This window comes from Brienomyrus brachyistius, chromosome 2 (genome assembly GCF_023856365.1).
Source record: "Brienomyrus brachyistius isolate T26 chromosome 2, BBRACH_0.4, whole genome shotgun sequence".
Classification (NCBI taxonomy): domain Eukaryota; kingdom Metazoa; phylum Chordata; class Actinopteri; order Osteoglossiformes; family Mormyridae; genus Brienomyrus; species Brienomyrus brachyistius.
In genome coordinates this window covers 1,233,663-1,261,312 of record NC_064534.1, presented here as the reverse complement: position 1 = coordinate 1,261,312, position 27,650 = coordinate 1,233,663, and the positions used below count along the sequence as shown (strand labels likewise).

The 27,650-nt window shown below is 45.4% G+C and overlaps 2 protein-coding genes and 2 long non-coding RNA genes across 5 annotated transcripts; 1 reads left to right on the top strand and 3 right to left on the bottom strand.

The window, feature by feature from the left end:
* Positions 1–63: 63 nt before the first annotated feature.
* rnf10 (ring finger protein 10) lies at positions 64–9,259 on the bottom strand. Of its 2 annotated transcripts, none has more exons than XM_049000334.1 (17): positions 8,697–9,259; positions 6,654–6,847; positions 6,199–6,404; positions 5,750–5,840; positions 5,314–5,498; positions 5,086–5,222; positions 4,516–4,676; positions 4,154–4,273; positions 3,850–4,015; positions 3,525–3,658; positions 2,588–2,705; positions 1,640–1,741; positions 1,156–1,296; positions 943–1,034; positions 618–675; positions 365–532; positions 64–270 (listed from the first exon to the last, which is right to left on the bottom strand). In XM_049000334.1, the coding sequence occupies exons 1-17, from the start codon at positions 8,857–8,859 to the stop codon at positions 191–193; spliced, it is 2,316 nt and encodes a 771-aa protein (XP_048856291.1). In that variant the 5' UTR covers positions 8,860–9,259; the 3' UTR covers positions 64–190. The 2 variants fall into 2 exon arrangements, with proteins under 2 accessions (XP_048856291.1, XP_048856301.1); XM_049000344.1 differs by having other exon boundaries at positions 365–529.
* Positions 1,679–2,577, top strand: LOC125723906 (uncharacterized). Its single transcript, XR_007387037.1, has 3 exons — positions 1,679–1,815; positions 1,866–2,273; positions 2,491–2,577. It is a non-coding gene; the product is annotated as an uncharacterized LOC125723906 (long non-coding RNA).
* A 1,977-nt stretch (positions 9,260–11,236) lies between the features above and the next one.
* Positions 11,237–14,142, bottom strand: pop5 (POP5 homolog, ribonuclease P/MRP subunit). Its single transcript, XM_049004462.1, has 5 exons — positions 14,076–14,142; positions 13,424–13,566; positions 12,939–13,088; positions 12,706–12,789; positions 11,237–11,642 (listed from the first exon to the last, which is right to left on the bottom strand). Exons 1-5 carry the CDS (start codon positions 14,093–14,095, stop codon positions 11,536–11,538), a joined length of 504 nt encoding a protein of 167 aa, XP_048860419.1. The 5' UTR covers positions 14,096–14,142; the 3' UTR covers positions 11,237–11,535.
* A 3,101-nt stretch (positions 14,143–17,243) lies between these two features.
* On the bottom strand, positions 17,244–24,251 carry LOC125720344 (uncharacterized). The gene is made up of 8 exons (XR_007385421.1): positions 24,151–24,251; positions 23,806–23,825; positions 20,212–20,398; positions 18,953–19,143; positions 18,231–18,323; positions 17,994–18,149; positions 17,620–17,837; positions 17,244–17,341 (listed from the first exon to the last, which is right to left on the bottom strand). It is a non-coding gene; the product is annotated as an uncharacterized LOC125720344 (long non-coding RNA).
* Positions 24,252–27,650: the final 3,399 nt, after the last annotated feature.

Below are 27,650 nucleotides of genomic sequence, written 5' to 3'. Positions count from 1 at the left end.
GGTTTCCAAGGTGTTATACGATGCATTTGTAAACAGATTCCCTTTGAGGAAGTGACAGCAGAAGGGGTGGGGGTGGGGTGTTGACTGCTTTGGCAAAACTGAGCTGAGCTTAAGGCTGGGACTGATTAATGTGTCAAACGCTAAGAAGAGTGGGAAGATCGCATGTGGCAGACGTTTGCTTCAGTGTCGGCTACTTGGTGTGGACCATGGAGGTGCTGAATAGGAGCTTCTGCTTCTTCTTCTTCTTCTTCCCTCCTCCCTTCTCCTCAGCTGGTAGGATGAGAAACCGAAGAGGGCCAAGTTAGGCCAGAGAAGGTTCATTCTAACACGGCGAGCTGGTGAGCCGCGGTGAGTGCTCACTGACCAGGGATGAGGACGTGCTCGGGCGGGCCGGCCCGGCCGTGGTCCAGCTGCAGGAGGGCCTCCTCGAAAGCCTGGCTGAAGGAGTTCTGGAAGCTGGGCACTGGGACCCGGTCCGAGCTGTCACTCTCCCCGTCACTGTCGCCTGCTGGGGGGGCCAGCATCGTCTCTGCTGGGGGGGGAGGGGATGGGAGGTCTGATGTGAATGCGGCGCGGACGCAGGACACAGAGCAGGGGCTGCTGGCACGTTGACTCACCTTTCTTTGGGACGGTCTTGGACCCAGGGTCAGCTCGAGCTTTGCCGTCTCTCAGCATCTAACAGCAGATCAGGTGGGAAAGGCCACATTTCATACAGTCACGTATCCCGGCTGGTGAAACAAATCACACGCTAATGACAGTTATTTAGGATGAACCCATATTAACACATTTACACACCTTCAGTATTGTTAAGCCTCAAATTGTCAAATTGCCTTCACAGACAACCTCCAGCTTGCAGGTGTTGATTACATCATAGCAGTTCATGGCCCTTTAGAGTAACTAGTTCACTGTTCATTACTCAGAGCACCGGTGCTGCACACTGACCTGAGCGAAGGAGAGGCAGTGGGAATCGTCGTCGACACTGCTGATGCTCAGGGCCGGGCTGGATCCACTGAGGGACGGAAACATGACGCCATCTGGGGGGAGGGGGGGGTACAAGTGATTTACTGGCTAGAAGCCAGCTTAAGACTGCTGAATTCCTTCCAGCTACACTAGACCATTTCTCACTGTCCACATCGGCGACAGCAGCTCACTCACCGGAGGCAGGGCTGCCGCTCAGGGGGGAGGCCGACGGTCCCAGGGAGAGGTCGGCCGGCAGCACAGGGTCCCCACTTTGGAAGGGCGAGCCGAAGGCCGGGAACTGCTGCAGGTTCTCAAGGCCGATGTGCACCTCCGGGTCTAAGGGGACAGCGGCCCAGTCACGCAGCACTACTGGGGCCCCAACCGAGTTTTAAGCCTTCCAGGGTGCCCAGGTCTCGCACTAACCGCACTCATCATCTGTGATCTGTCTTTACTACAATTACGCAATGGCACATTTATTTAACAGCTTCTGTATTGCCCAGTTCCCTATTTACACTGCAGGCCACTGCACCCTTCAGATCACACTGCTCCCTCGCCAGCAGGCTCACTGCACGCTTTCTCTGCATTTATCCCGGTATAGCTGGGGTGTCTTACAGAAGCTGATGAGGCCAAGGTCACGCTGAGACAGCGCGTCCCTGACCCCCCCCATCCCTCTGCTCACATTTGCCCTGTTTCTTGTTCTCCTCCATCTCAATGCGTCTCTCCCTCCTTTTCTCCTCCCTCGCTTTCTTCTGCCGCATGCGCCGTCGCTTCTCCAGTTCATCTGATGGGAGTACAGGAGATGTTCAGAGTGAGGAGGCACCAGGAAAACACGGGGAGACACGCCCCAGAGGGGAGGTGATGGGGAGGTGACCGGGAGACACGGGGAGACACGCCCGAGAGGGGAGGTGACCGGGAGACACGCCCGAGAGGGGAGGTGACCGGGAGACACGCCCCAGAGGGGAGGTGACCGGGAGAAACGCCCCAGAGGGGAGGTGACCGGGAGACACGGGGAGACACGCCCCAGAGGGGAGGTGACCGGGAGACACGGGGAGACACGCCCGAGAGGGGAGGTGACCGGGAGACACGCCCCAGAGGGGAGGTGACCGGGAGACACGCCCCAGAGGGGAGGTGACCGGGAGACACGCCCCAGAGGGGAGGTGACCGGGAGACACGGGGAGACACGCCCCAGAGGGGAGGTGACCGGGAGACACGGGGAGACACGCCCCAGAGGGGAGGTGACCGGGAGACACGGGGAGACACGCCCCAGAGGGGAGGTGACCGGGAGACACGGGGAGACACGCCCCAGAGGGGAGGTGACGGGGAGGTGACCGGGAGACACGGGGAGACACGCCCCAGAGGGGAGGTGACGGGGAGGTGACCGGGAGACACGCCCCAGAGGGGAGGTGACGGGGAGGTGACCGGGAGACACGGGGAGACACGCCCAGAGTGGAGGTGACCGGGAGACACGGGGAGACAAGCCCCAGAGGGGAGGTGACCGGGAGACACGGGGAGACAAGCCCCAGAGGGGAGGTGACCGGGAGACACGGGGAGACAAGCCCGAGAGGGGTGGGGAGGCCACAGGAACCCCCAGTCCCCACCCCGCAGGATGAAGCAGGTAGTGGCTCACCGGCGAAGATGTCCAGGGTCTCTTTGGACAGAATTGGCGGCTGCAGTGCCAGCTCACAGATGCTGAACTCGCAGGTGAGTGGCAGGTGGGACAGGTAGCGATGACGGCGGCGTACCTCCTGGGTGGGGGTGGGGTGGGCACTTAAACTCTCACACAACACTGACTATTATAATACATTTTTACATATAAAGACTTATTTTTATTTATTCAGCGGCATATTTTCCAGAAGCATCTCAGGCATAACAGACTCAAACTGACCAGTCAGGTTACCAGACCCACTGAAATGAAAGGTTCTCTTTTCTGTGAAGTAACATCCAGATTTTTTGAAAATACAGATGCTCCTCCGCTTACGATGGGGCTATGAATCCATCGTAAGCTGAAATATCGTAAACTGAAAATGAATGATAGGACGCATAAGTAACTAGCGGGTGAACATTTTAAAATAAATTTCAGGAAGCACTTCCTTACACAGCGTGTAGTTAGAGTATGGAATAATCTTCCTACTAGTGTAGCGCAAGCTAAAATCCTGGGTTCCTTTAAATCAGAGATAGATAAGATTTTAACAACTCTGAGCTATTAGTTAAGTTCTCCCCAAACGAGCTTGATGGGCCGAATGGCCTCCTCTCCTTTGTAAATTTCTTATGTTCTAACTATGTGATACATTGTTAAACACTGTATGGGATGTTTACACTCACAATCGCTAGAGAGACTCGGCATCAGCAGAAAGTCTCCAGCAGAACCGTACAGCACATCACCAGCCCGGAAACAGAATTCAAAGTTTGGTCTGATGATTACTAAGAGTCATCAGCTATCGCAGCACCGTAAGGACGAACACGTTAAGCCAGGAGCATCTGTACTCATGATAAGCACCTCCCTCAAATGTTACAGATCAGAGGCCAGTGCACAGCTGAATCTGCAGCGCACCCCCGCTTCGCACCTCAGTGACGGTGTGGCCATCGATCTCCACCACCGTAGCAGTGATGGACTGGGGACTGGCCTCCAGGCTGCCGTACTCGCGCATCAGGCAGCGCACGTTCACCGGGTGCAGGAACAGCTGCTGGCCGTCTTCCGCTGTGAAGGGATGGGGGGCAGGGAAAGGTTAGTTGGCCAGATAGCCAGCAGCATGAGCCCAAACACAAACTGTGACCTCACTCAGAGGACTGGGGGGGGGCTGGAATAAACCAACAGCGCTCTTACTATAACCAGCCCTGCGTCTGGGGTTTATACACAAAGACCTGGTGGCTGGGGGGAGTGCACCGTACCCTGGTAGAAGTAGTAGCAGGGCCCATTCTCCACGTTTTGGGGGGGTGTCATTTTGCTCGGGCTGGAAGGGGTGTCCTCCGAGGACTGGCATTGCAGTCTGGGGGACGCTTTGGGTCCCCCACCGTCCCCAGTCTGCCCCACCTCTCCAGCCAGGACAGACGAGTTCTGCAGTAGAGGGGGGGGGGCGTGTGATCACAGCCATCTAGCTGAAGCACCCACCCATTTACAAAGACCCCTAACTTTCCCAGTATCTAACAGAGGGTGGCAGACGTCAGTCTTTAATGGGCCCCACCCCTGACCCACCTTCTTACTGCCAGGCTGGGCTGGCGGCTCTGCCTCTTGGCTGGGGGGGCTGCACAAGCTCAGGCGGCCCAGGCTGAGGGCATCCTGGGGGCTGGCCTTCCTCAGCGCCTCTTCACGCTCCTGGAGAGCACCACAAGCAAAGGCTGTGACAAGGCCTCACTAACAAGTTCCTCCTACAGAATACTATGACACATCACTGGCAAAAAGGTTTTAAACACAGTGAGTCACAGTCCTGCCCATTTGCTACGTCGCTGGAAAAATTATGTACTGGGACTCACAACCTACAGGTCAAAGTGCCTGCTACGTGCCATAACATGACAGTGACTAGCAGCCCTGTGACAATGACTGTGAAGATGGCACACCTGGAGCAGCTGCAGGGCGGCCTGGATGAAGCAGGCCTGGGCCTCGTGCTCGTCCTCCACGCAGAGCTGGGCCTGCAGCGCCACCCGCTCCTCCCGTACCAAGCCCAGAACCTGCTCGCGGGACGCCAGCAGCAGCTTAGAATAGGGGCTGAGCGGTGCGTCTGCGGCACAGGAGAGCGGGGGAGACCCCAACATGCCACATCAGACCGTGTTATAGCCAGCCAGCATCGTTAACAGTGGGGTGGAAAATCCAGCCGATTCGTGGCATCGCGTCACCCAAGCCGCAGACTGATAAAGGCTGTGTCACCCGAGCAACGTCTCTGCCACTCAGATACCTGCCGGCCGTTCAGCACTCACCCAGAGTTCATGCCTGCGGTCTGCTTTATGCCTCTAATTGGACAATGGGAGCCTCACAGCCAAACAGTTGCACACACTGCGCCCTGAGGCTGAGAGCTGACAGCACGCAGCGCAGCCAGTCACAGCTGCTGGACAAAGGCCACAAAGCCCGAGGATCCGGCTGCTGCGTGCCGGTGGGGAGCGACTGTGTACGTGTGCGCATGCGGGTCTCACCCCCCAGCTTAATGGGCTCCTCCAGCTTCACCCACTGGGAGCTGGGCAGTGCAACCAAAGCACCCTTCTCTCGTCGCATGAGCTGCATGGTGATGAGGTCACCCACCAGGTACTGCCGGGTCTCCATGGCAACCACACTGCGGAGAGAAGAGATCTGGGGGGTCACAACAAGTCAGCAAAGCAACCACGGAAGACAGAGCGGAACCCAGAGACGGCCATCCTGCAGACCTCTTGAGGTCGCCGCCGTGCACGGCCTCATAGCAGATGGGGCACTTGGACCAGCTCTTGTCGCTCAGGGAGAGGTAGTGCAGCATGCAGGACCAGCAGAAGATGTGGCCACAGCGGGTGATGTGGGCAGCCAACGGCGGGTACAGGCAGATGGGGCATGAGGGCACCTCATGGCTGTAGATGCGCTAGACAGGGGAGAGACACGGGGGCAATCAGCATGGCGGGGGCCGGAAAGCCAAACACCACACTAACACTACACCAGGCACCACTGCGTACAGCGGAAGGGCCTCTTTGGGGTCTGAAGGGGCTTGATGCTGCACCCCTGGGAAAGGCACTGAACCCTGAGTACGGCACACAGCTAAACAGTAACAGAAGCATGCTGTAAAGGACGGGCAGAGTGGTGGGGTGCCGGGCCGGGAAACGACAGCACACTCACCACCTGCTGCACACAGTCCCAGCTGACCAGCGTGTCCGGGTCAGTGAAGTGTGTGCTGTAGTCCTGATCTTCAGAGACCACAAACTGGCAGCTGGAAGGGAAGAGAAGACGGGGCGAGATTAACACTGGATTTTCTAGCCACCCCCCCCCCCCACCCCGCCATCCTCCATACAGTCATGCTGCAACAGCTGAACCTGGGTGTACGTATGTGCAACAGATATTATACTTAAGTAGGGTGCATGGCCCCATGATATGGAAACACTGCCGGGCTCTAAGAGCAGGAAGAAGGTCTGACTGGTGCCAGGTTTTATCAAACAAGGACCAAACCTCTGACTGCTCCGTAAGAGGGAGCGAGTAAGCTAAGTCTCTACATTCAGTTCCAGAACATTCTGCAGGACTTAGTGGACTGAGACCGGTGGAGGTGTATGGTTCTAGGTCAGTGCTCTCACTTGGCTTGCAGAAAGAGCTCCTTATTGAAGGGCTTGTGCTTGTGGCCCCACTTGTTGCGGCGCCCCCAGCTGGTGTGGCCGTCTCCACCGGCAGCACCTCCAAGGCCCCGCGGCTCAAAGGTGAAGTTGAGCAGGTGATTGAGACTGATCTTCTTGGGTCCTGCAAACTGAGCCGGGCTGAACTCGGCCCGGCGAGCCTCTGCTACCTGAGAGGGGAGCAGGAGGGGGGGGGGGGCACTCAGATTCAGCAGGAAGAACGCAGATCTAAACTACAGTGCATCTGGAGACAGTGATGATTGATAAAATGAACTAACAGGCATTAATGTCAGTGCCATCCCCACATCCTGTCTGAGAGGCTGAATGATGAAGCAATTAAATGTCTCACAGCAGCGATGTAGCTAACCGGGCATTTCCAGCGGAGAGCTAAACACACAGTGAACCTCCTGCTTCCTCACCTCTTCTCTTCTACCACCACCTGTGCCGCTGTACTGCTTCCCATTACCCCCTCCTCCTCTCTGAGGGGGTCTCTTGTCGAAATTCTTGCTTTTCTGTGGATTGGGGCGCCGTGGGCCGAGGAAATTGTCACTCTTGGGGAAGGCGGGCTCGCGCTTGCGGTTATAGCGCTTGGGCCCACCACCATTTTTAGCATCTGGAAAAGAAAAGGGCACAGAAATGTGGCCTGTCGGTGCCGTTCATCATGCACTGGACCCAAGCTGCCCAACCAGCTCTTTGAGCTTTGGTCTGTAGCCCTGAATTCAACACTGAACACTGGAAAGGCAAAGTTAAACAAGACTGGTCACACATTAGAGAACTTTTAAGATGGAGCGATCAAAGTAGCGTTGGTTCAGTGAGCCAATATATTATGGAAAAGCCAGAACTTAATTTAATATACGAGTGTAACACTACGAACATAAACTGCTTAAATTGTAATTAAAACTATTTTTGGTTTCACAGTCAATAAAATTAATACTGTCTGAATATTCATCTAATAATTTTTTTAAAACAAGACAATTTAAACTAACTGTGTGTGTGTGTGTGTGTGTGTGTGTGTGTGTCCACGCGCATGTTTCCTCTCACAATCAAAACACATGCAGTCTGGGTGTATTCAAGACTTGACACAGGCTCTGGGCCACCTGATCATGGCAGGGAAACCATGAACAGCAGCTGTAATTAACAGCTGCCTAATGTTAACATCCAGTTATGCTACAGTTAGTTTGGAACCACATTCAAGGTTTTGTTTAGGATGACATATAACAGAGTGACAGGGCTCATTTAAAATGTCGGAGTCCACAGGGGATTAAAATGTCAGCCTTGGGTGTGGTGTCGAGATCTTTATGACTACTTCCCAAGCACACTGACTTGATCTTGCCGTTCACATTTATCAGTGAAACCCAAAAGGGTGTGAGCCTCACGCATGCGAAGATACTGAGCCCCTGCAGTCAAAACAACAAAGTCCCAGCTACCCGGGTGGCTCACATGCATACAAGGCAGACATAGGCATTATTTTTAATCACTGTATAATGCAGGCATCATCCCTCTCGTCACAGGCAGCCAACCCATAAACTGCTTTGCAGCTGCACTACTCAGCCTTAATGGAAGTGCTGTATCCAGTCACAGCCCTGGCCAGTTTACCTCAACTCCCTAATTGAACTAAAGGCTTAGCCAGCAAAATATATACATGAACAACAGCCAAGCCTATGAAACAAAGACGAAACTGGAAAATTCATTTGCTTTAACATTTTATGAAAATTACTACCAGGAGACTTCGTCACCCTGTTTAAAAGTGAAAACTATTCAGAGAGGGGAAAGAATCTAACCCCCCAATGTTATTAGTTACTTAAATGATCTTACATTAGTGGTTAGTGTCCCAAAAGCTGTTTTTTTGTTTTAGGGTCTCTGCTTTTAGAGAAGCTGGGAAAAAACAATGAGACAGACAATACGGGATTGTAATAAAATATGCCCGCGCTGAATGTTACTCAAAATAAAGGGGCTTGCTGCTTTGGTACGTGACAAAACAGCAGACCGTTATTGCTCAATTTAAACAAGTGATTTCTGTTGACAAATGTAAAACAAAAAAAGGGGGTTTTAAAGCACGGATACTGCACTGAATAAAGGATCGAAAAAGCTTGAAGGTGAAAGCCGTAAATGACATGATCCATGCAGGGAAAATAACGTTTTAATAGAACAATGTGTTCAGAAATCAAAGAATTGAGTTCTACTTTTTATATTCAAGAATGAATAACGAATATGCCGAGGGGAAAGTAAAGGGATGGATGACATTACAGCAGCTTTAAAACGTACAGAAACTGATCAGCAGAGTATGTTCGCTAAAACCAGCTTCTGTCACAAGAGGTAAACAATCCCGCCAGTAAGGGCCTGGCTGCGCTGTCAAGCCTCGGCCTCGAGTTGTCGAACAGATAGGGCAGCTGGTACCTGCTGTGGCACCTGCACGGCAACTTATCAGCAACAACGACGCTTCCCCCCACCGACATAACTACCTGCTTTAGGTTTAGACTCGCCAGGAGTTGGGCCGGTCGAACCAGAGCGAGGCGGTCCCTTGTTGCTGGCGTTGCTGCTGGGTGTTTTCTCCATGTTGGCGCTGCTGCTTTGCGGATGCACGAGGCCGGACTCCGGGCAGAGAGCGTCCGAGCTCTCTAACATTAAACGGGGAACGGGGGGAGGATAACGGGCTGCTGCGAGTGCGGGTCAGGCGGCTAAGGCCCTGGCTCATTTCTGTCACACGCGGAGACTCCATTACGGCGACATCTTGAGAGCAAAACAAACCGAGAAAAAAAAGAGACGGATCAGGCGTCTCAGTGCAGGAAGAACCGAGGCGGTGGCGACGGAGTAAAGGAGCGCTCACGCTTCGGGGCCGACACCCCGAGAAACCCGAGCGTTTCCCTCGCAAGGGAGCACCGAGTCCAAAGAAAAGTTGTTAGCCGCTCTCCAGTGAATGGAGAACGGGCAAATTGTCGCGTTTATTTTTTTAATCGTCCAAAGAATACCCCCGTAAGGACGAGCAAATAGTAATGGCGACGAGTCGCCAAAGTGGAACCACTGAGACCCGGATGAAGCTTTTATTTATAGAGTTTGCTGTCCGTGCATTATGGGAAATGAAGTTCAGCATGCTCGCTTTTGCGTTATGGATAATGTAGTATGATGCATTGTGCCGACCATTTAAAGCCATCTGAAACAGACGGGAAGGGCGCCAGTGATGTTATACGTACTAAAACAAGAGGCACACCGAGCGCCAGGGAGATTACCGGAGATTACCCAGTAGATATGTCCCAGAAATGAACTGAACAACAACAACAGTTTAATTACGGTCTAACTAAAAATGAAAAAGATCCGCTCAGCTTCCTCAATATTAATTAAATTAGTGCCCAATCTTGTTAGCAGATCTGTTCAATCTCTCAAATTGCTTGCAAATTGTCTATCAACTGCAGTTTATAGTTTTGCCACAGACTCCCAGTTGGATTCACATCAGGACTCTGGGCCATTCTAGGCCGCTCGCCCCAGGGATGCGTGGCCCGTTACGCCGCTCCCACCCCGCGTCAGCGTGGGGACGGCCGCTCGCCCCCAGGGATGCGTCACGCCGCTCCCACCCCGCGTCAGCGCGGGGACGGCCGCTCGCCCCCAGGGATGCGTCACGCCGCTCCCACCCCGCGTCAGCGCGGGGACGGCCGCTCGCCCCCAGGGATGCGTCACGCCGCTCCCACCCCGCGTCAGCGTGGGGACGGCCGCTCGCCCCGGGGAAGCGTTACGCCGCTCCCACCCCGCGTCAGCGTGGGGACGGCCGCTCGCCCCCAGGGATGCGTTACGCCGCTCCCACCCCGCGTCAGCGTGGGGACGGCCGCTCGCCCCCAGGGATGCGTTACGCCGCTCCCACCCCGCGTCAGCGCGGGGACGGCCGCTCGCCCCCAGGGATGCGTCACGCCGCTCCCACCCCGCGTCAGCGCGGGGACGGCCGCTCGCCCCCAGGGATGCGTCACGCCGCTCCCACCCCGCGTCAGCGCGGGGACGGCCGCTCGCCCCCAGGGATGCGTTACGCCGCTCCCACCCCGCGTCAGCGCGGGGACGGCCGCTCGCCCCGGGGAAGCGTTACGCCGCTCCCACCCCGCGTCAGCGTGGGGTTCTGCTTTACCTGGCTGATGTACTGTGTTGAGTCTGTACCACACATAACACTTTGCATGAAATCCAGTCTCAGCAGCCCACAGAGCCTCTTCTCATTTTGCCCGATTACTCTGGTGTTTTGTTGCAAACACTTTGGGTGGTGAATGTTTCAGTGGGCCAAGTCTCTGTGCTTGTTAATAGAAGGTCACCAGTTTGAGCAAAGCCCTTGACCCCCCAGCTCCAGGGATGCTGATTCTGCACTGTGACCCCCATCCTATGGAGAGCAGGGCAGGGCAGTTGGAGATAATTTTCAATGTCCCCGATCTTATACAAGTAAAACGGATGTTCTCTTTGTTGTTGAGATGGGTTTTTAAGCAAGATCCCCTTCTTACAAAAACACTGTTTTAAAGATGATTGCATGGCACACATTGTCTCTCACTAAATTCAATGGCTCAAGTGTTCAAGGATTCAATGTGTTTCGTTTAAAAATCAAGATATTATAAAAAAATCTTCATATTACTTTCAAAAAATAAAATCTGATAACCAAACTAAGCTATCGAATTTCTAATCATATTTCTGACCAACATGGCCAATCAATCTGCTCAACATTGAGTAATCTATGTAATGATGGGGTTTGTGGCACCACGTGATGACATCATCAGGCAATGACATCATAATATCGTTTAGCAGATAAAAGAAAATTGGCCACTTCCATCATAAACCGCTCTTGCTGATTTCCAGATCAGGCACCCCAAGCTTGAATTATGTTGAAATACCTTTGATGTAAAATAACTAATAAAATTCACACAGTTGCCAACCTCCCAATTGCCATATTTAGAAGACATATTTTCCATCATATATAACTCAGTTTTAAAAGGTGAGTTAGTCTCTTTCATCAAGCTTCATTAATGGACACATCTCTAAGTCTCTTCGAATAAAAGCATCATTTATTTAGGTGTACAGACAACCTTGATACATGCAATAAAATACTTGTAAATTAAACCACAGAAGTAAATGTCAGATTTGTATTCTTACTGTAAATACAGAATAAGCATCTTATGTGGACACAAATACATATATACTGTATACGCACCGTGGAACAAAGTTCTCAGAAAAAATATGGAATACTAAACACAAAAAAACTCCCTTTAAATACAAACTTCACACAAATGGTCAAGTACAACCAGGAGCACATTGAGGGTGACACTATTCTGCCGAATCTGCTTACAAAATTGATTTATCTTCATCCCACTGGTCCTCCTCCTCTTCCTCGCGTCTGCTACACTTAAGAGAGCAGCTTTGGACTGCCCTCTGCACCTCCAACCGCTCAGCTGTGGAGTCAAAGAAAATACTCAAGATACCTCAAGTCATCGATCATTAATGGCATTTTACTTTGCTAAATCTGTATTAAACCTATGAAGTGGAAACCGCTTATAGTGGTTATAGTGATCAACCTCTTATGGATCAAAAAGCTGTCTAAATAATTTGCTTATAGTAATCAAGTAGTCCGCTCAGTGAAATGAACAGCATTCATTTTGGGCCTTTTTATACTTGACAACATATAGAAAAAAATTTGAATTACTGTATTTTTTCTCTACTTTGATAAGCCTACTCTGCCTAGTGGTAATGACCCCATCTGCTTCTGGTTAGCTGCCTGAGGCTAATGCCGTGTGCACAGAAAACATGACGGGAAAAAGAAAGTCATTTTCTCTCAATGACGAATATACACTCCATCCATCCATTTTCTGAAACCGCTTATCCTATTAAGGGTCACGGGGGGTCCAGAGCCTATCCCAACAACTCAGGAGGGGGCGCGAACCCATCGCAGGGCACACTCACACACCATGCACTCAAACACTCACACCTATGGGCAGTTTGGTAACTCCAATTAGCCTCAGCACATTTTTGGACTGTGGGGGGAAAGCAGAGTACCCAAAATTTTCCTGTTTATTGAAAGATTTTTTTGCCCTATATAGCCTACAGTGACATTGTTTCTCATGTTTACGTTTGTTTTAAAACACAGTGCATAACGTTCAGCACATTCAACTTTAATTCCATATGAAGAATAAAATGTCATACGTCGCCTTCCAGTAATAAACAAACGGTTGGCAATTCATGATACTCACTCACAATATTTCTCCAGTGCTGTTAATAGTTATTCTTATTGCTATACGTGTAAATAAATAAAGCTGCACAATTAATAGAACACTATTTAAAAGTTAAATGTCTTTTGAACATGGCTCAGAAAAGCCTGATGGGAGCTTCCTATTCCTATTACTATTTAGCCCATAACCAATGATATCCCCCCCCCCCCAGTGATTACTTAACCAGAAGGATGCAGTGTTTAGTCTGTAAAATTCACATCTGCTTCAACTTGCACGAAGCACTGCTCACCTTCGTTCCGACAGCGGGGAAGCATGCGATGGAGCTGCTCAGTGTTGTAACGGATCAGGAACTTCTGGCATGTTCTAATCGTTCCTGAAAGAAAAGAAAAATCATTTTCACAGTGCCTTTACATTAACATTTCAATTTTTATAAAGCTGATCTATCACATTCCCAAGGACGTAATCTGACAGACACGTGTTACATCCTGTGCTTATATCCAAGTCAGCAAACTCATGTCCCACCTCCTACATGTAGGCAGTTGAAAAAACAAGGGATTTTCTTCCCTCGACTGTCCAGGCTGGTGATGAAGGCCAGGGCTGACCAAATCAGTCGATAGTATTTCTTTCGGCAGCGCAGAAACACCACACCAGTGTGAGCGTTCACGTACTTCACTGGGGAGACAGGGACATACAGTCACGAGCCTGTCTGTGACGTCAGATCGTTCTTATCCGCAGTGTTCAAAGCCCGGGACAGGGAGGCTAGCTGTGCACTTTCAGTCTACCTGCATGATCGAAAACAGCTATTGCATAATTTGGACCTGTTTAGCTTTCTGGATATCGTGTCAGTCCTGAGAGTGCATTCATACAAACTAGGTATGCCGTTTTAAAAATGTGTCTATGCCAAGTAAGTCGCAGAGACCCCAGCAGACAAGTAAAGCCATTAGTTCTTGTTTCCCGTCTCGGACTTTGTATAGACCCCATTCGGTGGTCTTTTGTTTTAGTAGCACCTGCGAAAGAGATGCTGGAGAGCGCGGCGCCGTAGTCTCCGTGGGCCCGGCATACGGCCGCTTTCACCGCCGTGTACACGGCTCGTTCGTCCAGCAGCTGCAAGCTGGCTGGCTCCGGAACGCCAATCTCGCACAGCAGATACCTGGAAAGAGGGAGCAGCTGGAGACGGGGGTTGATGCACTTAGGGATCGGCGTGGAGTCTCTGAGTCTCCCGGGGTAGTGGATACGGACAAAGTGCGCTTATTACACCAAACGCTTAAGGAATAATTCAAATATGGAATTGGTCTACGTTTGATTTATAAGACTGTACATAGCTGTAATGCAGTTTACACGTAAAGATAACCCAAACATGCGAATGTTTCCCAGTGATCAGTGTCGCTTCCGATTCTGTTTTGTCCTAATACTCCTCAAGCAAAAATATGATTATGTCATCATCGCGACTGAATCCGAACCCTTTATCCCTAGAATTTAATCATTTTATGAACCGAGCTTCTAGCAAATGTTGTAAATAACTTCTTTCACTTTTAGCACACTTGCGATTTATTGCTCACTTTACAAAATTACTAAAGGCGACTCAGTGTTTAATTGGCTCTACACGTTCAGTAACTACTAGTAACTATGAAATACAATATAAATATACAAGCCCCTCACCTGGCTTTCAAACGCACCATACTCACGTGCTTCCCGTCCTGACCAAACTTCCGCTTCAATGTGTAGTTCGCCCAATAATTTCCGACAACGACTCGTGAGGCGGGCTTAAGCATTGATTGACATCAGAATGGACCAATTATGATGAAATCACCTTTGTGCTCGCTTATAAAAGGTTTGCGGAACCGAACACACTACATAATATCTGTTTATTGTCATTAACCTGTGAATTTTCAGTGGAGCAAAGTGTCTCAGTCCTGCCTGGAAATCCTAACATAATGACAACTAATGTGTGTATGAGCGATCTTACCAAGCAGACTTGAAGATGAAATATACTTTGGGCCAGACAGGACACAAGTGACATTACTTGCAGGCATCATATACTGAAGTAAGTTTTCACTGGTCAAAGCATTTAATCCCTCGAGTCATGACATAATAACAACCAATGTGTACACGTGCAATGTTCCAAGGTGATTTTAAAGGTAAAAGCAGCTTTCGGCCAGACAGGTAACGAGTGGAATTACGTTCAGATATCATTCTGAAGCGAATTTTCAGGTGCCAAAGCCCATTAAATTCCTAGGCTCCTGCCTGGAATCATCATATAATGTTAACCTTATGAGAAGTCATGTTTTTATATAGATATATTATTTTATATAGATAATATTCTGTCTGCAGATATTCCCCAGATAGCAAAAATCATTTGGCCCAGATCTGGCCCAGATCCTTCCTAAGTTCTGGGCCAGATCTGCACAACGGACTTGGGCCGGTGTCCTTTGGCACAACGGGCCAATACCGGCGCGGATCCGGTTTTCTTTACCTGGACCAGAACTGGGCCAGCTCCAGACCAGATGAGGATTCTTTTATAGTGATTTGGCCCAAATCTGGGCCAAATGTGGACCAGTTCTGTAGTGAATCTGGTCCACATTTGGGACAGATCAGGGCAAGTCTGGTCCAGATCCGTATTGAATCTGGACCAGCTCATTTCGTGGATTTTATAAATACTTAATATTACTAGTAAAGCAAGTAGTAGCATACATTTGCTGAATGTCAAGCTAATTTTATTATGCCACTAATTCAAATTAGTAACTAAATCACCACTAGGAACTAGATGCTTGAGGAACAAACTCCTTTACGACAATAAAGTGGCAATTCTGGGAATTTAGCAACATGACAGCACCACCTTGTTAAAATACATTTATATTTCAGATTGGAAACGTAGCATTTCTGGCATTATGAAATATGACTCAAGAAATTTGAACATTTGAAATTTATTACAAACAAAACTATACAAAATTACAATGGTTTTACATAAACATTTTGTTTCCCAACGTAGTGCTTAATCCCCAAGAGGCATCTGCAAACAAAAAGACCAAGAAAAAAAGCTGTTAGTTGAATATTAAAGATTTCAGCCAAAAACAATAAAATTTCAGGGCTTCTTAAGTTTCAAAAAGTTAAATTTAAGACTAAGATCTCTTTAGACCTCTTTGGAGACATTTCACATTCATACTGGCAAAAAAGTACAAAGGCTATGAAACAAAAGTGATCTGAAGTTTTAATCAAATTTGATTTATAGGTGACATGAGGGAGAGGTGGGTGATTAACCGATGTTCAATCATTTCAGGTAAATGAAGTTTTGATGTCGTCCAGCTCCTGTTTCTAAAAGGGTTTACACGGGTCCTTAAGTCTTAAAATATCTTATTTTTATAGTTCTTAAATGTATTGATCATGTCTTACGAACATGCTTTTTAATGTTATGTAAACTTTACCTCTATAATGTTGCATTAAATGACGTGACACCTGTGAGCTAATTCAGGCAGCCACACCTGAATCCTGCACTGTGCACTGCATTCACATGGCACTTCCTCTCACTGAAACATAAAACATCAAAGCTCATTAACCATGGCAGCCAGGTAGAGCACTGGTGTTGCTTTGTCACCCGGGCCCAAGATAACGGTGCATTTTGCTGGTCCACAATACAATTTACGGTAGGCTAAAGTTTCGCTCAGTGTCAAGTGGCTGCATGACCCAGCTACAGACAGCCGTTTAGGAAATACATTTTGTATGGTTATACTGTAATATTATATCTTGCCATACAAATGTGCTGCAGCTGCATTCAGGGAGCACTGTTATTGTAGCAGGGTATGACATTAAATGCTAAATGTCCTTTTCCTTTTGGAGGTCAGCACCTATTGCTCAGAATATGATTCCACATACTTACTGTACTATGTTGTGAACACGAGTCAAGTCTAAGTCTCAGAATAACCAAGACAACCCAAGTTACATTTTTAAAATTGAACCAAGTGCAAAAATCAAAGCTAAAAAAACACACACTGCCATAATGCTTCTTCCATAGAAATTTCACCTCAGTTGATGCCTCTTTGGCTCTTGCACGTTCTTTCCGGCCACCTCCACGGTCAGACGCCAGGTTAAACCAACGGATGGTGTAAGAATCGACCTCACTATCTGCTACACCGGAGGAAGACTGGTTCTTCCTTACAGCTCCTGTTGAGAGAAAACATGCAACACTTGAGAAGCATCCCCAAAACCCCAAGCTAATAAGGCCTTGATTGAAAGCTCTGGTGTGATGTAGATCAGGTAAGGAAAAAACAGCTATGTCAGTGATTAAAATATAAATTTTAATTGATCAAAATTGATCACATGATGCGCAACTTGAGGAAATACTACACATGATGAATTACTACATGCTGTGCCTTTCTGTTTGCAAGGACAGAGTTAGAGGTTTATGGACTCGGGTTGTTTTGCTCTCCAGGGCTAATTCTTTTGGCAATGAGTTGGTTCACTATATTTTACCTGTACAGAAACTCTGTATAGAAATAGAAACTCTCAACCATCAGTCAACTCAAAGACATGCATAACCTAATGCTGAGACAAAACAGAGCTGCCCAAGAAACATTTATAGCCAATTGTCCAATTATTTGAGTTCTTGCAATGTTGAAATGTTTAAAAGAAATACTAACTTGCATAGTTAAAAAAAACTGTTTTAAAAAAGTAGCATCTTTGCCCCATGTACCATGAAATTCACATCTTTTATAACAGTCCTGCAAGAAAGGTGTCTAATACCCAGCTTCTCTGTATATACCATACTTACTGATCAACAGACTTCTTGTATGCATTTCTTTAAAGCACTTTTTCCCATTAACTCCTTTCCAGTTAATTTTTTTGGCTACTGCATCTGAGAAAAGCCTTGAAAGTATGTTCCATGTGACTCGTTTAGCGTTTTGTCCTCCTGTAGCACCCAGAGCAGAAATCTGAAAAGACAAAAATATTTCATATAAAAAGGCAAAGATAAGTATACATACTAACTGAAAACCAACTGTAGAAGATCCTGATCGTACATCAAATCATGTCATACAAACAATTCAGGGTTTATTAAACCTAATTTATTATTCGGTTTTGCTGTTTTCATTAACTATGTTAAAGTTAATCGATGTAAGAAGTCAGTTTTCAGAGATCTGATACAATAAGCAGTATATTGGCCCAGCAATGATTGTTTTATTTAAAATTAAAATTTAAAAAGTTACAATACCATGTTTTGCTTAGCCTGCGAGTTTCTTGAATCTTTAAGCCACTCCTCCAACTCCTCAACTTCAGACATGGTGGCCAGTGGCAAACTGATATTGGGAGGCATTTCAGCCACAGCAGTGTCTGTCGCCATACGTGCAGCAAGATTATTAACGATAGCAGCAAGCTGCATCTGCTGTTCCTTGATATGTTCCAACAATGTTAGGATGTGCAGTTGAGCGGCTACAAATAGTTGGGAAAGTATTTAATTAAAATAGTTGATTTACATATTTTTTATAATGTGGTCACAAGGTCAATATTATCTACCAAGTTCTCAATATTTATTATTTTAAACATCGTTTAGTCACAGACTCAGTTTCCAAATTAAAAGAATTTTACCAGAGCAAGGAATAGGTCCAGTGCCTGTCCTCCCCAGTCTAAACCTGGGGTTAAATGAATGGTCTTGATGTTCTTCAGAAAGAGGTGTAGCAGAGACCTGGCTCATAGAGCTTGAGGGCATGTGAGAGATGGGGGTGGTAACTGCATGCACTGGAGCTGGAGAAAGGAAAGCAGAATGCATGTAAGTGATCGCTTTCATGAGCAAAGCCTTATAAAGTAATCATAAAAGTATAGTACCTGTGTAACGGCCATGTTCAGAATGTCTAATGGAGAAGTGGTGAAGAGGACTGGAAGGCATGCCAAGTGTCGTAATGGGGGCAGGTGGCACAGCTGGGAAAAATGACAATCATAATTTTTATGTAAATATTAGAAATAAACACAGCTATCCATCCATCCATTTTCCAAACCGCTTATCCTATTGGGTCGCGGGGGGTCCGGAGCCTATCCCGGAATCAATGGGCACGAGGCAGGGAACAACCCAGGATGGGGGGCCAGCCCATCGCAGGGCACACTCACACACCATTCACTCACACATGCACACCTATGGGCAATTCAGCAACTCCAATTAGCCTCAGCATGTTTTTGGACTGTGGGGGGAAACCGGAGTACCCGGAGGAAACCCCACGACGACACGGGGAGAACATGCAAACTCCGCACACATGTGACCCAGGCGGAGACTCGAACCCGGGTCCCAGAGGTGTGAGGCGACAGTGCTAACCACTGCACCACCATGCACCGCCCCTATAAACACAGCTATTCGTATATAAAATAATTCACTATCATAGCAGTAAATTAAGTTTCAATGACTCATCTGACTGAGTTCTGCTAAGCACATGAAATTACAGTAACTGTCAGTCCTTCAGAACTAAGGTGACTGAATAGTAATATTAATGTTTAATAGGTGGATATTAGCATAACCGGTGCTTACAGAATAATTCAATGAAAACAGAGGAACATACTCGTAAAACAGGGATATTCAGTATGCCTCAGGTTTAGCAGAGGTCCAGTAGAGGTCTGGCGAGCTGAATCAGAGGGTATGTCAGGAGTAGGTGGAGGAATAGGTGGTGCTGGTGCAGAGGAGATACTGCTGCATCTCCTCTTTTTACCCACTTCTAGTTCATTGTCCGAGTCTGTATCACCAAAAACGTGCCTAACAAACAAAACAAATCAAAATCAAGCACAGTTAATTTTTTGGCACGACTAAAAACAGTCAAAACCGACAGAGACTCCTTGTATCAGACTGTGTTCAGTTTGTTTAAACTACATCAATAAACTACATTAAAATGAGTAAGAATTGCTTAAATTCAACCAGGCACTAAATATTCAGTCTACTCTATAGATCTTGTCAATGAATCCCTGTGTCATTTGAAGTTGTGCAGAAGTAATAACCACACTACAAACTACCTTTTACTTAATTATTTGATAATTAGGGAAAATTACCGTAGCAGCACAACATATCAGTTTTGCAACACCTAGTATGTCCTCTCTGGTTAAATATATCTGCCAAATTGCCTATGTCTCACATATCAAACCTTGGCTTAATTTTTCTTTTCCTAATCACTTGTTCCTCGTCGTCTGTTTGTAACTCAGACGTGTTACAGGTCAGTGAGGCCCTCAGTTTCTCTCTTGCCTTTCGATAATCACCTGATCAGAATTCACAAAATGCCAATAAATGCAAACTCACACATAAGAAATGCTTAAATGTATCACTTTACACAAAATACACAAGCAGTTCCATTTTGTGGCATGATCTGGCCCTTTAAGTAATGCTGTTTTCATGCATGCGAACTCCAACATGAAGGCTACAACCTTACCTGCTGTTGTGTCTTGCAAAGCAGATTATTTACACACTGAGCTCTAGTTGAACTATTATTTCCTATTGGTCACTATACTAGCTAAGTAGTTTATTAAGCAGAGTACATTTTTAAGATTCCATTTAAAAAATAATTTACACTGCTGTCATTTTCTCTTCTTTGAAAAGAAACTAATGCCAAGTTTATAGCAAAAAAAATAGTATGTGTTCCAACTCAACCAAATGCAGACTTAAATTTATGTAAATTAAGGGATACATTAACATAGTAACAGACATTTTTATAAACCAAGTAAGCAAATCTTGGTAAAGCAAGTTCATAATTAGAATTTTAATTGTGTTCATAATGGAGTCCGTATATTTCAGAACACAGTTGGGTTGAATTTTGTCTCTACAAGAGATCCTTACCAGTTCTTGAGAGGACTCGAACATCATACTGTTTCCAGCCTGTTCTTGGTTCCTCACACTTTTGTACAGCTCTGTTTATGCGTTCATCATTACTATAATTTGGCCACCAAGTGACACCATCCTCAAACCATGACTCGGCTATAATATTAACAGTCTTGGTTTCCAGAAATTCAACAACCAAAAACATCTGAAAAAGAAATTGTTATACATTTAAATACACAATCCATAAAATATTACTACCCCTTTTGAATCTATGCTCAAACCTTTTTGACCAAACCTCAACATTTTCTTTCAATAGTCATTTCATGTCTTTACATTCTGTGACGAATTCTATTACAAGCAGAGTCTGCCTTTTGTTGCAAAACATTCAAAATGCACACGTACAAGGAATTGTACAGTGTAATCCAGTGTTATGGTACATAATTTAATCTTATGGTTAGAAATCTTTATCACTTGCTGTCTTTCAGTCACAACAGGGTTAAGGTACAGTAAAAGCAATGGAGAATGGGCTAACAAATAGCACCAGCTTACTCTCACATCAAGACCTCCTCCTGTACTAAAGATATGGTTGATTAATAAATGTATGAAGTGCAATTAATAATATTGATTTTGCACAATATTACCCAGCCCCCGTGTGATATTACCCAGCCCCCGTGTGATATTACCCAGCCCCATAATGTTTCAACATGATCAACAAGATTTACATATATTATTATGTATAAGATTTAACATATATTAATTGAAAATGTCTCAAATGGGCTGCAGCAGCTAGTTTTGGCACCACTTTTATTATTATTCACTGGGTATACTCACATCATCAAAATGCACATACATACAGAAACTTTGTGGAAAAAAACAGTTAATCTTCAGTTCTTCAAAAAGTTAAGTCAGTTGTCAGTCAACATAAATTTTGTCGCCCACTACTCTGCTCCCAAACATAAACTTTCCACAACTCCACCTATAACCTAGTACTAGAACTGTTGATATGTAAGAGGGGCATGACAACAAACCTCTCTTTATAAGGCAGAAGCACACACTTATGAGAGACCTGTGATGCTTTGGCCACCTTCAATGGCCCTGTAGGTTGAGACACAATAAATATTCTGAGAAAATCAGAGCTCATCGGGTAGTTGAAGAAAGTTTCCATTTGTGTAAAAACTTTAATTACTACATATATTCCGTCCACAGACTGAATGATGTTATGTATGACACAAATGTCTCCATCTATAGCAAAAACATTATCACCTGTGGAAACTTTCATTGACCATTGCTCAGTCTGCAGCTCCCTGTACTGTGCTGTTGCTTGAAGGCCATCAGGAACAGGTCCAACATAATGTTGCATCCTTAAATTCCTACAGGGCATCTCAATAATACTGATCTTTTTAACCTCAGATAACCTTCTTATAATTTGTGCAAGGGGAAATTCTGGCTTTCGTACAAACCTCTTCAGTTTACGGAGATAATTTTCATATGGAAAAGCTGAGACAGAGTCCAAACAGCCATGCAGTTGGGCATCTGCAGATAGGTGGACCAATGCATGGACGTTATACACTAAGGCATCCTTGCCATAAAGTTCCCCAAAATGACTTACAGATGTTGTAAGTAATGTGTTTGCATAGTTACAGTACAAGGAGCACAGCTGAGGACTGACAAGGATGCAAATACCTGTATAAAATAACACGAAATTGTTATATAAATTACTATCTAAATGTGGTGCCAGAGCAATAGAGCCAGTATCCAACAGAAACTGCCTTAGTTCAGTTGCTTTCCAACGGTCTCTCTCTCTTAGAGACCTTGGCTTCCTTGCAAACTCCACTGGTATATATGTACACATCTGAATCAGGCTTTGAGAAGTTCTATCAACGACATTTGAGGATAAGCGAAATTTCAAAGGCCCCCTCAGCCAAACATTTAACAATCTACGTGTGACACCTAAACATGCGAGGTGCATGTAATCTAGAGGGAATCTAGTTACCATACCAACATCTAGACCAGAAAATCCATGTGGTCCATTGTGGTGATGGTCCTCGTCAACTCTGTCTGAAAATGATGAATCATTGCGCAATACAAAATTATTTATGGGGTTTGTCATTCTGTTGTTAACGTAAACACCTGGCTGGCAACACTTGTCACATCCATGATATGCATTGTGAGCCTTTGTGTTTTTTACAAATGCCCTAGCAGGGGTATCACATACAACCGAAGCCAGTTCAATGAAGACCTTTTTCCCTCTAAAATTAAATCCTTCCTGCAGCTGCTTTAGCTCATGGGTAAAATCACTTAAAAATTCATCAGGGGCATTTGGTTTTTTTGTACCACAAAAAAGGCCAATAACAATGGGTTCCTTCATCGGGACACTTAACAAAAGTCCTAAAATGGGCCATAACTGTATATTTGTGCTCTTGAACAATGGCAAGCCATCAATATTTATCTGTAATCTAAAAGTAAAGCCATCTGCAACATTCTTAATTAGCTGGGTTAGTGTGTCATGCAGTGCTGTCAAGATACCTCTATAATGATACAAATCACCACATTTTTGTTGGATTTTATATTCAGTGTTTGTTTGAAGGATGGTTCGAGCATCCTTGGGCAGTTCTGGGTGGTACACTCTCAACAAACTAAGGAGGGCTGTGAGTGCTACTAAAGAAACTCCAAACTGTACAGACCAATTGGCTAAGCTTGCAACAAGGCTGACTGGCTTATCAACAAACTGAGACTCTGACTCAGAATCAGAATCTAAAGCATCTAGTCTCTCTGCCTCTCCTCCAGTATCATCTGTGCAAAGTGCATCTAAATGGTCATCTATCGGAGAGAGACTTGAGTCACTGCAGCTATCAGTGTCATTGGTGGTGAACTGAGAGTCAACTCTGTCAGCTGTTGTTTGCTCTGATTCTATCAGACAGTCTTCTGCAATGTCATGCAGTCGTTTTTCTAAAGAAATGCGAGCCCTCTGCCTGACTCCAGAGCTTGTTAATGGAGGTTCCCTCCTTTTCATTGTCTCTAAAAAGATTTAAGAAAAACAGCTTTACAGTGCATATGTACTGCAGGAATATGTTGCCACTAGCCAGTATAATTTAGCTGCACGTGCCTTTAATGCGTGTGTGTGTGTGATATATATCTCAATGACTGAAGTCATTTTTACTCTGTAAAAAAATTTTTCACATTCAACTAAATGAGCAAAGAAATATGAAGAATAGAAAGCATGAAATATACAACTATGGTACAGTTACAGAAAAAACGTGAATGGCTTTTTCACTCAGAACTGATATCACAATTCTCTCACGATTCTGCCTCGAAACGCTAATTTATAATGTTCAGTATAAATACAGCCTTCAATACATGTCTGTATGATTTCTGAAGGTATATGCGAGTGGAGCATCGGTTTGATTCACAGGCGAATCTAGCCAATAATACTCAAAACAAAAACCAAATGACACTGAGACACTGACCGTGCACTGAGATTCTGACCTATTCATTAACGTTTAAATGTTTCCCCCCTAATTTGTATTGTATAATTATCAGACAACAGTTTTACACGGTGGTATTTCTAATTTTTCCAGATAGCTAGAATATTACAATAAAAAAAACACTTACCCTTGGATATGTGGTCGAACCTAAAACGGAGAGAGTGTGCTATTGAATGTCAAATGTCTGCACTTTCTCTCGATTAATCTACTAAATCACCCGAAGAACACAATTAATTGAAATACATAACATATTTCATGGTATTATAACTCTCAGTTACCTTTTATTAACCGACCCACGCTTATTTTAGTAAGAGCTATAGCTAACAGTCAGATCAGTTGCCGGTTAACAAACTATATAGCGACAAAAGTCACACATTTTAAGATTAACTTAACAATTAACGACCCACCATAATCAAAAAGGTATTAATTTACTTCTAACACAGTTTAACCGCACTGTGTGTCTTGTATGTACCGGAATAAAACTGTTTCCTCAAACTTTTCCTGCGCCTCGACCCAAGCTGCGGTGATCCTGTCAGATTCCAGAAAATGAAAATTCGCGCGCTCGTTCCCCGGATCCGGCGCGTAGCTGCTTTGATTCTGCTGACATTATTGCGTTCCCGCCACTGAAGCCTAGGTCCGGCCCTTGTCCGTATCGCAGATGTAAAACGGATTTGACTGTAACGCGGATTTGCCGGCTTAGATGCGGATCCGGATCGGAGTCAGCTGCTGTCTGGGTCAGGTCCTTGGACTTTTACCTGGATACAGTGAAGTAATGAAAACCATGCAGTGCATATATAAAGGCACCACACCCCGTAATGGCTAAAGATAAACAGAATTAAGTCATATTTTCGTATGTAATTTCCTATTATGCTTAAGTAAATTTCTGTTTGCCCACAGTATTTTATTCCTGCCGGCTCCTGCCAGGGGGTCTTCACATTAGAGCATTTAAGTCCTTCGTTCCATGTCAATTTCATATGTAATGTGGAAATTAACATAATAAAATGTTATAATAACCAAAACGTTTCTACACAATGGTCTATGGTGTCTCTAAGGTTAAAGATTATTTTTGTTCATCTACAGAATAATGAACTATATACTATAAACATTTGTGTTAATTAGCGACTGGGCTGATATTTTGCAGATGAAATTTAACATAAATAAATGTAAGGTAATCCATGCAGGGAGCAGAAATATAAAGTACAGATATTTTATGGGTTCCACTGAAATAAAGGTAGCTGACTACGAGAAAGATCTCGGTGTGTATGTTGATGCTTCCATGTCCCACTCTCGCCAGTGCAGGGAAGCAATAAAAAAGGCCAATAGGATGTTGGGTTACATCTCTAAGTGTGTGGAGTTTAAGTAAAGGGAGGTGATTCTAAGATTATATAATTCCTTGGTAAGACCCCACCTAGAATATTGTGTGCAGGTTTGGTCACCATACCATAAGAAGGTCATTGCTGCCTTGGAAAAGGTGCAACGTAGGGCTACGAGAATGATTCCTGGTCTTAGAGGAATGTCTTATGAGGAGAGGTTAGCTGAGCTGAATCTGTTCAGCCTCGAGCAAAGGAGACTAAAGGGGGACATGATCCAGGTGTATAAGATTCTAACAGGTCTGGATGCTGTTCAGCCAAATGGCTATTTCAGTATTAGCTTAAATACTATAGTTCTCGTGGCCATAAGTGGAAATTAGCTGGAGAATATCTTAAAACGAACTTGAGGAAGCACTTCTTTACACAGCGTGTAGTTAGAGTATGGAATAGTCTTCCTGTTAGTGTAGCGCAAGCTAAAACCCTGGGTACCTTTAAGTCAGAGCTAGATAATATTTTAATAACTCTGAGGTAGTAGTTAAGTTCTCCTCAAATAAGCTTGATGGGCCGAACAGGCTCCTCTGGTTTGTAAATTTCTTATGTTCTTATGTTCTCCTCATAAAGTTCACACACTGTCACTGGGCTGTGCCCTCAAGGTTCTGCCAGTTGTTCCCAAGCTGTAGGTAAATGTACTTTTTAGTCTAATTTAAGATAGAAATGGACTGGAGGAAACCCCACAAAGATACAGGAGAACATGTCAATTCCACACACATGGAACCCTGGTAGAAAATCAAACGCAGGTCCAAGAGGTGCGAGGCAACAGTGCCAACCACTGCACCACCGTGCCGCCTCCCAAATGAACTTATGAAGGTAAATTCAATAATGCCTCCCCCTACAGGTGCAGTCGCATCATTACATTTGGCTGCGCAGCAAATAAGGTGGACAGGAAAATCGGAACAAGGAGCCAATTTCCTGTATTCCTCTCCAGCCTTAAACATATTACAATAAGTAGCAGCAGCTCAAACACTACTAATAGGATGTTCAGCAGAGACTTCGACAGTTGTATCTTTTAAATATGCAGTAATCCGATTTCTCCCGAAGGCCCCGGGAAATTGTTCATCTGCGCTCATTTCCTCAGCACTTGTTAATGTGCGTGTGTGCATTGTTCGAACAGTAAATGCATGCAGCGCATTTTTAGTCAAAACAGTAGCGCTTCCAGACCATTTCTACTGGGGGGCAGATGCATTTGATCTTAATGTCCTCCAAGTATCATACACTAGATTGCCAGCATTAAGAAAAAAAAGTCAATTATGAAAACCGAAAGCAATGCTTTGAGGTCACATTTTACAGTTTTTACAAATATGTAACTAACTCCGATGTCTTGATTAGACTGTCTTGCTTCCACAGGCTTGATTATTTTGTCTGTCGTTAACCGCGTTTCCGATCACCCGGCGCAGTACGTAAAGAAAACGCGCTTGTTTTCATACACGAACCAATGGGCTCATTTATACACATGTCATATAAACGATATAGCAGAAATCATTTTGTGATTTATAATTGAACAACGTAAAACATATCCTGAAAAATTTCGCACATTTACGAATGGTGCAGAGCAGTCGGTCGAACGTTTTGGAGGAAACAGAAAAAGCGACGTCTAGAGTTCAGATATAATTTTATGCATCTAAAAGTTGCATTCGCGGTTAGTTTTGGCGCTTAGTGAAATGTTAATAAAAGCAGGAACATTTTGTATTATATCTGACATAAGGCAATATATCTGAAAAGGCAAAGTAAGTACAGGCACCAACGTGTGTGCACCCACATGCACTGACCCCTTCACGTTTGCGGTTCACTGCCCTTATTGTGCATTTTTAGTGATGGGTCCAAATCATGGTGCTCCCAGTGAGTATAGTAGTGTTATATAAAATGGTTTAGATAGGAAATTACAAAGCAATTGGACATGCAAACTGTACAGTACAATACTGCTTGTTCAGACATCGCTAATAAATAGAGTTTTATGCTAATTTTCTGGCTAGCAGATAAAAGCTACAGTCATGCTGCCATTCTGCTTTTTGTCACACCGGCAGATGCGCTACCAGACACGCAGGTTTGGCGTTCCTCTGCTTTGGACACTATAGTCTGCACTTCACATTCTGAGAAATTCCCCTTTTCCCTCTTGTTTGTTGCCCCATTGCCCCAAGTCTCCTGCTGGAAATTTCAACATCTACTTTTGAATGTGTACCTTCAGCTCTATAATATACGCGTTTCAATCAACAGGTCAAAATAGACATGTAAATGTTAAAATTGATTTTCAGTATGAAATACTCAGACCGAAAGAATTATTTCGTTACGGAGCAAGTTAAACGACCAGCAGTCTAAAGCTATACGGACATTAAATAAATACGATTTAAAAATGAGGCTTATGTCTCTTTCTAATACTTGACAGCTGTGCCCCTGCATTATAGTTCTATATATAACTGATAGCTCAGAGCTGTGTAGAGTGGAAATTAGCGGGTGAACATTTTAAAATGAATTTGAGGAAGCACTTCTTCACACAGCGTGTAGTTAGAGTATGGAATAATCTTCCTACTAGTGTAGCGCAAGCTAAACCCCTGGGTTCCTTTATATCAGAGCTAGATAAGATTTTAACAACTCTGAGCTATTAGTT

Excerpts from the sequence above, each read along its gene's own strand:
- rnf10 (XM_049000334.1), bottom strand. The coding sequence starts at position 8,859 with ATGTTAGAGAGCTCGGACGCTCTCTGCCCGGAGTCCGGCCTCGTGCAT. Across the intron at positions 6,848-8,696 it reads CGAGTCTAAACCTAAAGCAG|ATGCTAAAAATGGTGGTGGG; the intron begins GTAGTTATGTCG and ends TTTCTTTTCCAG. Across the intron at positions 4,274-4,515 it reads CCGCCCTGCAGCTGCTCCAG|GAGCGTGAAGAGGCGCTGAG; the intron begins GTGTGCCATCTT and ends GGTGCTCTCCAG.
- pop5 (XM_049004462.1), bottom strand. The coding sequence starts at position 14,095 with ATGGTGCGTTTGAAAGCCAG. Across the intron at positions 13,567-14,075 it reads ATGGTGCGTTTGAAAGCCAG|GTATCTGCTGTGCGAGATTG; the intron begins GTGAGGGGCTTG and ends CCCTCTTTCCAG. Across the intron at positions 13,089-13,423 it reads CTCCAGCATCTCTTTCGCAG|TGAAGTACGTGAACGCTCAC; the intron begins GTGCTACTAAAA and ends CTGTCTCCCCAG.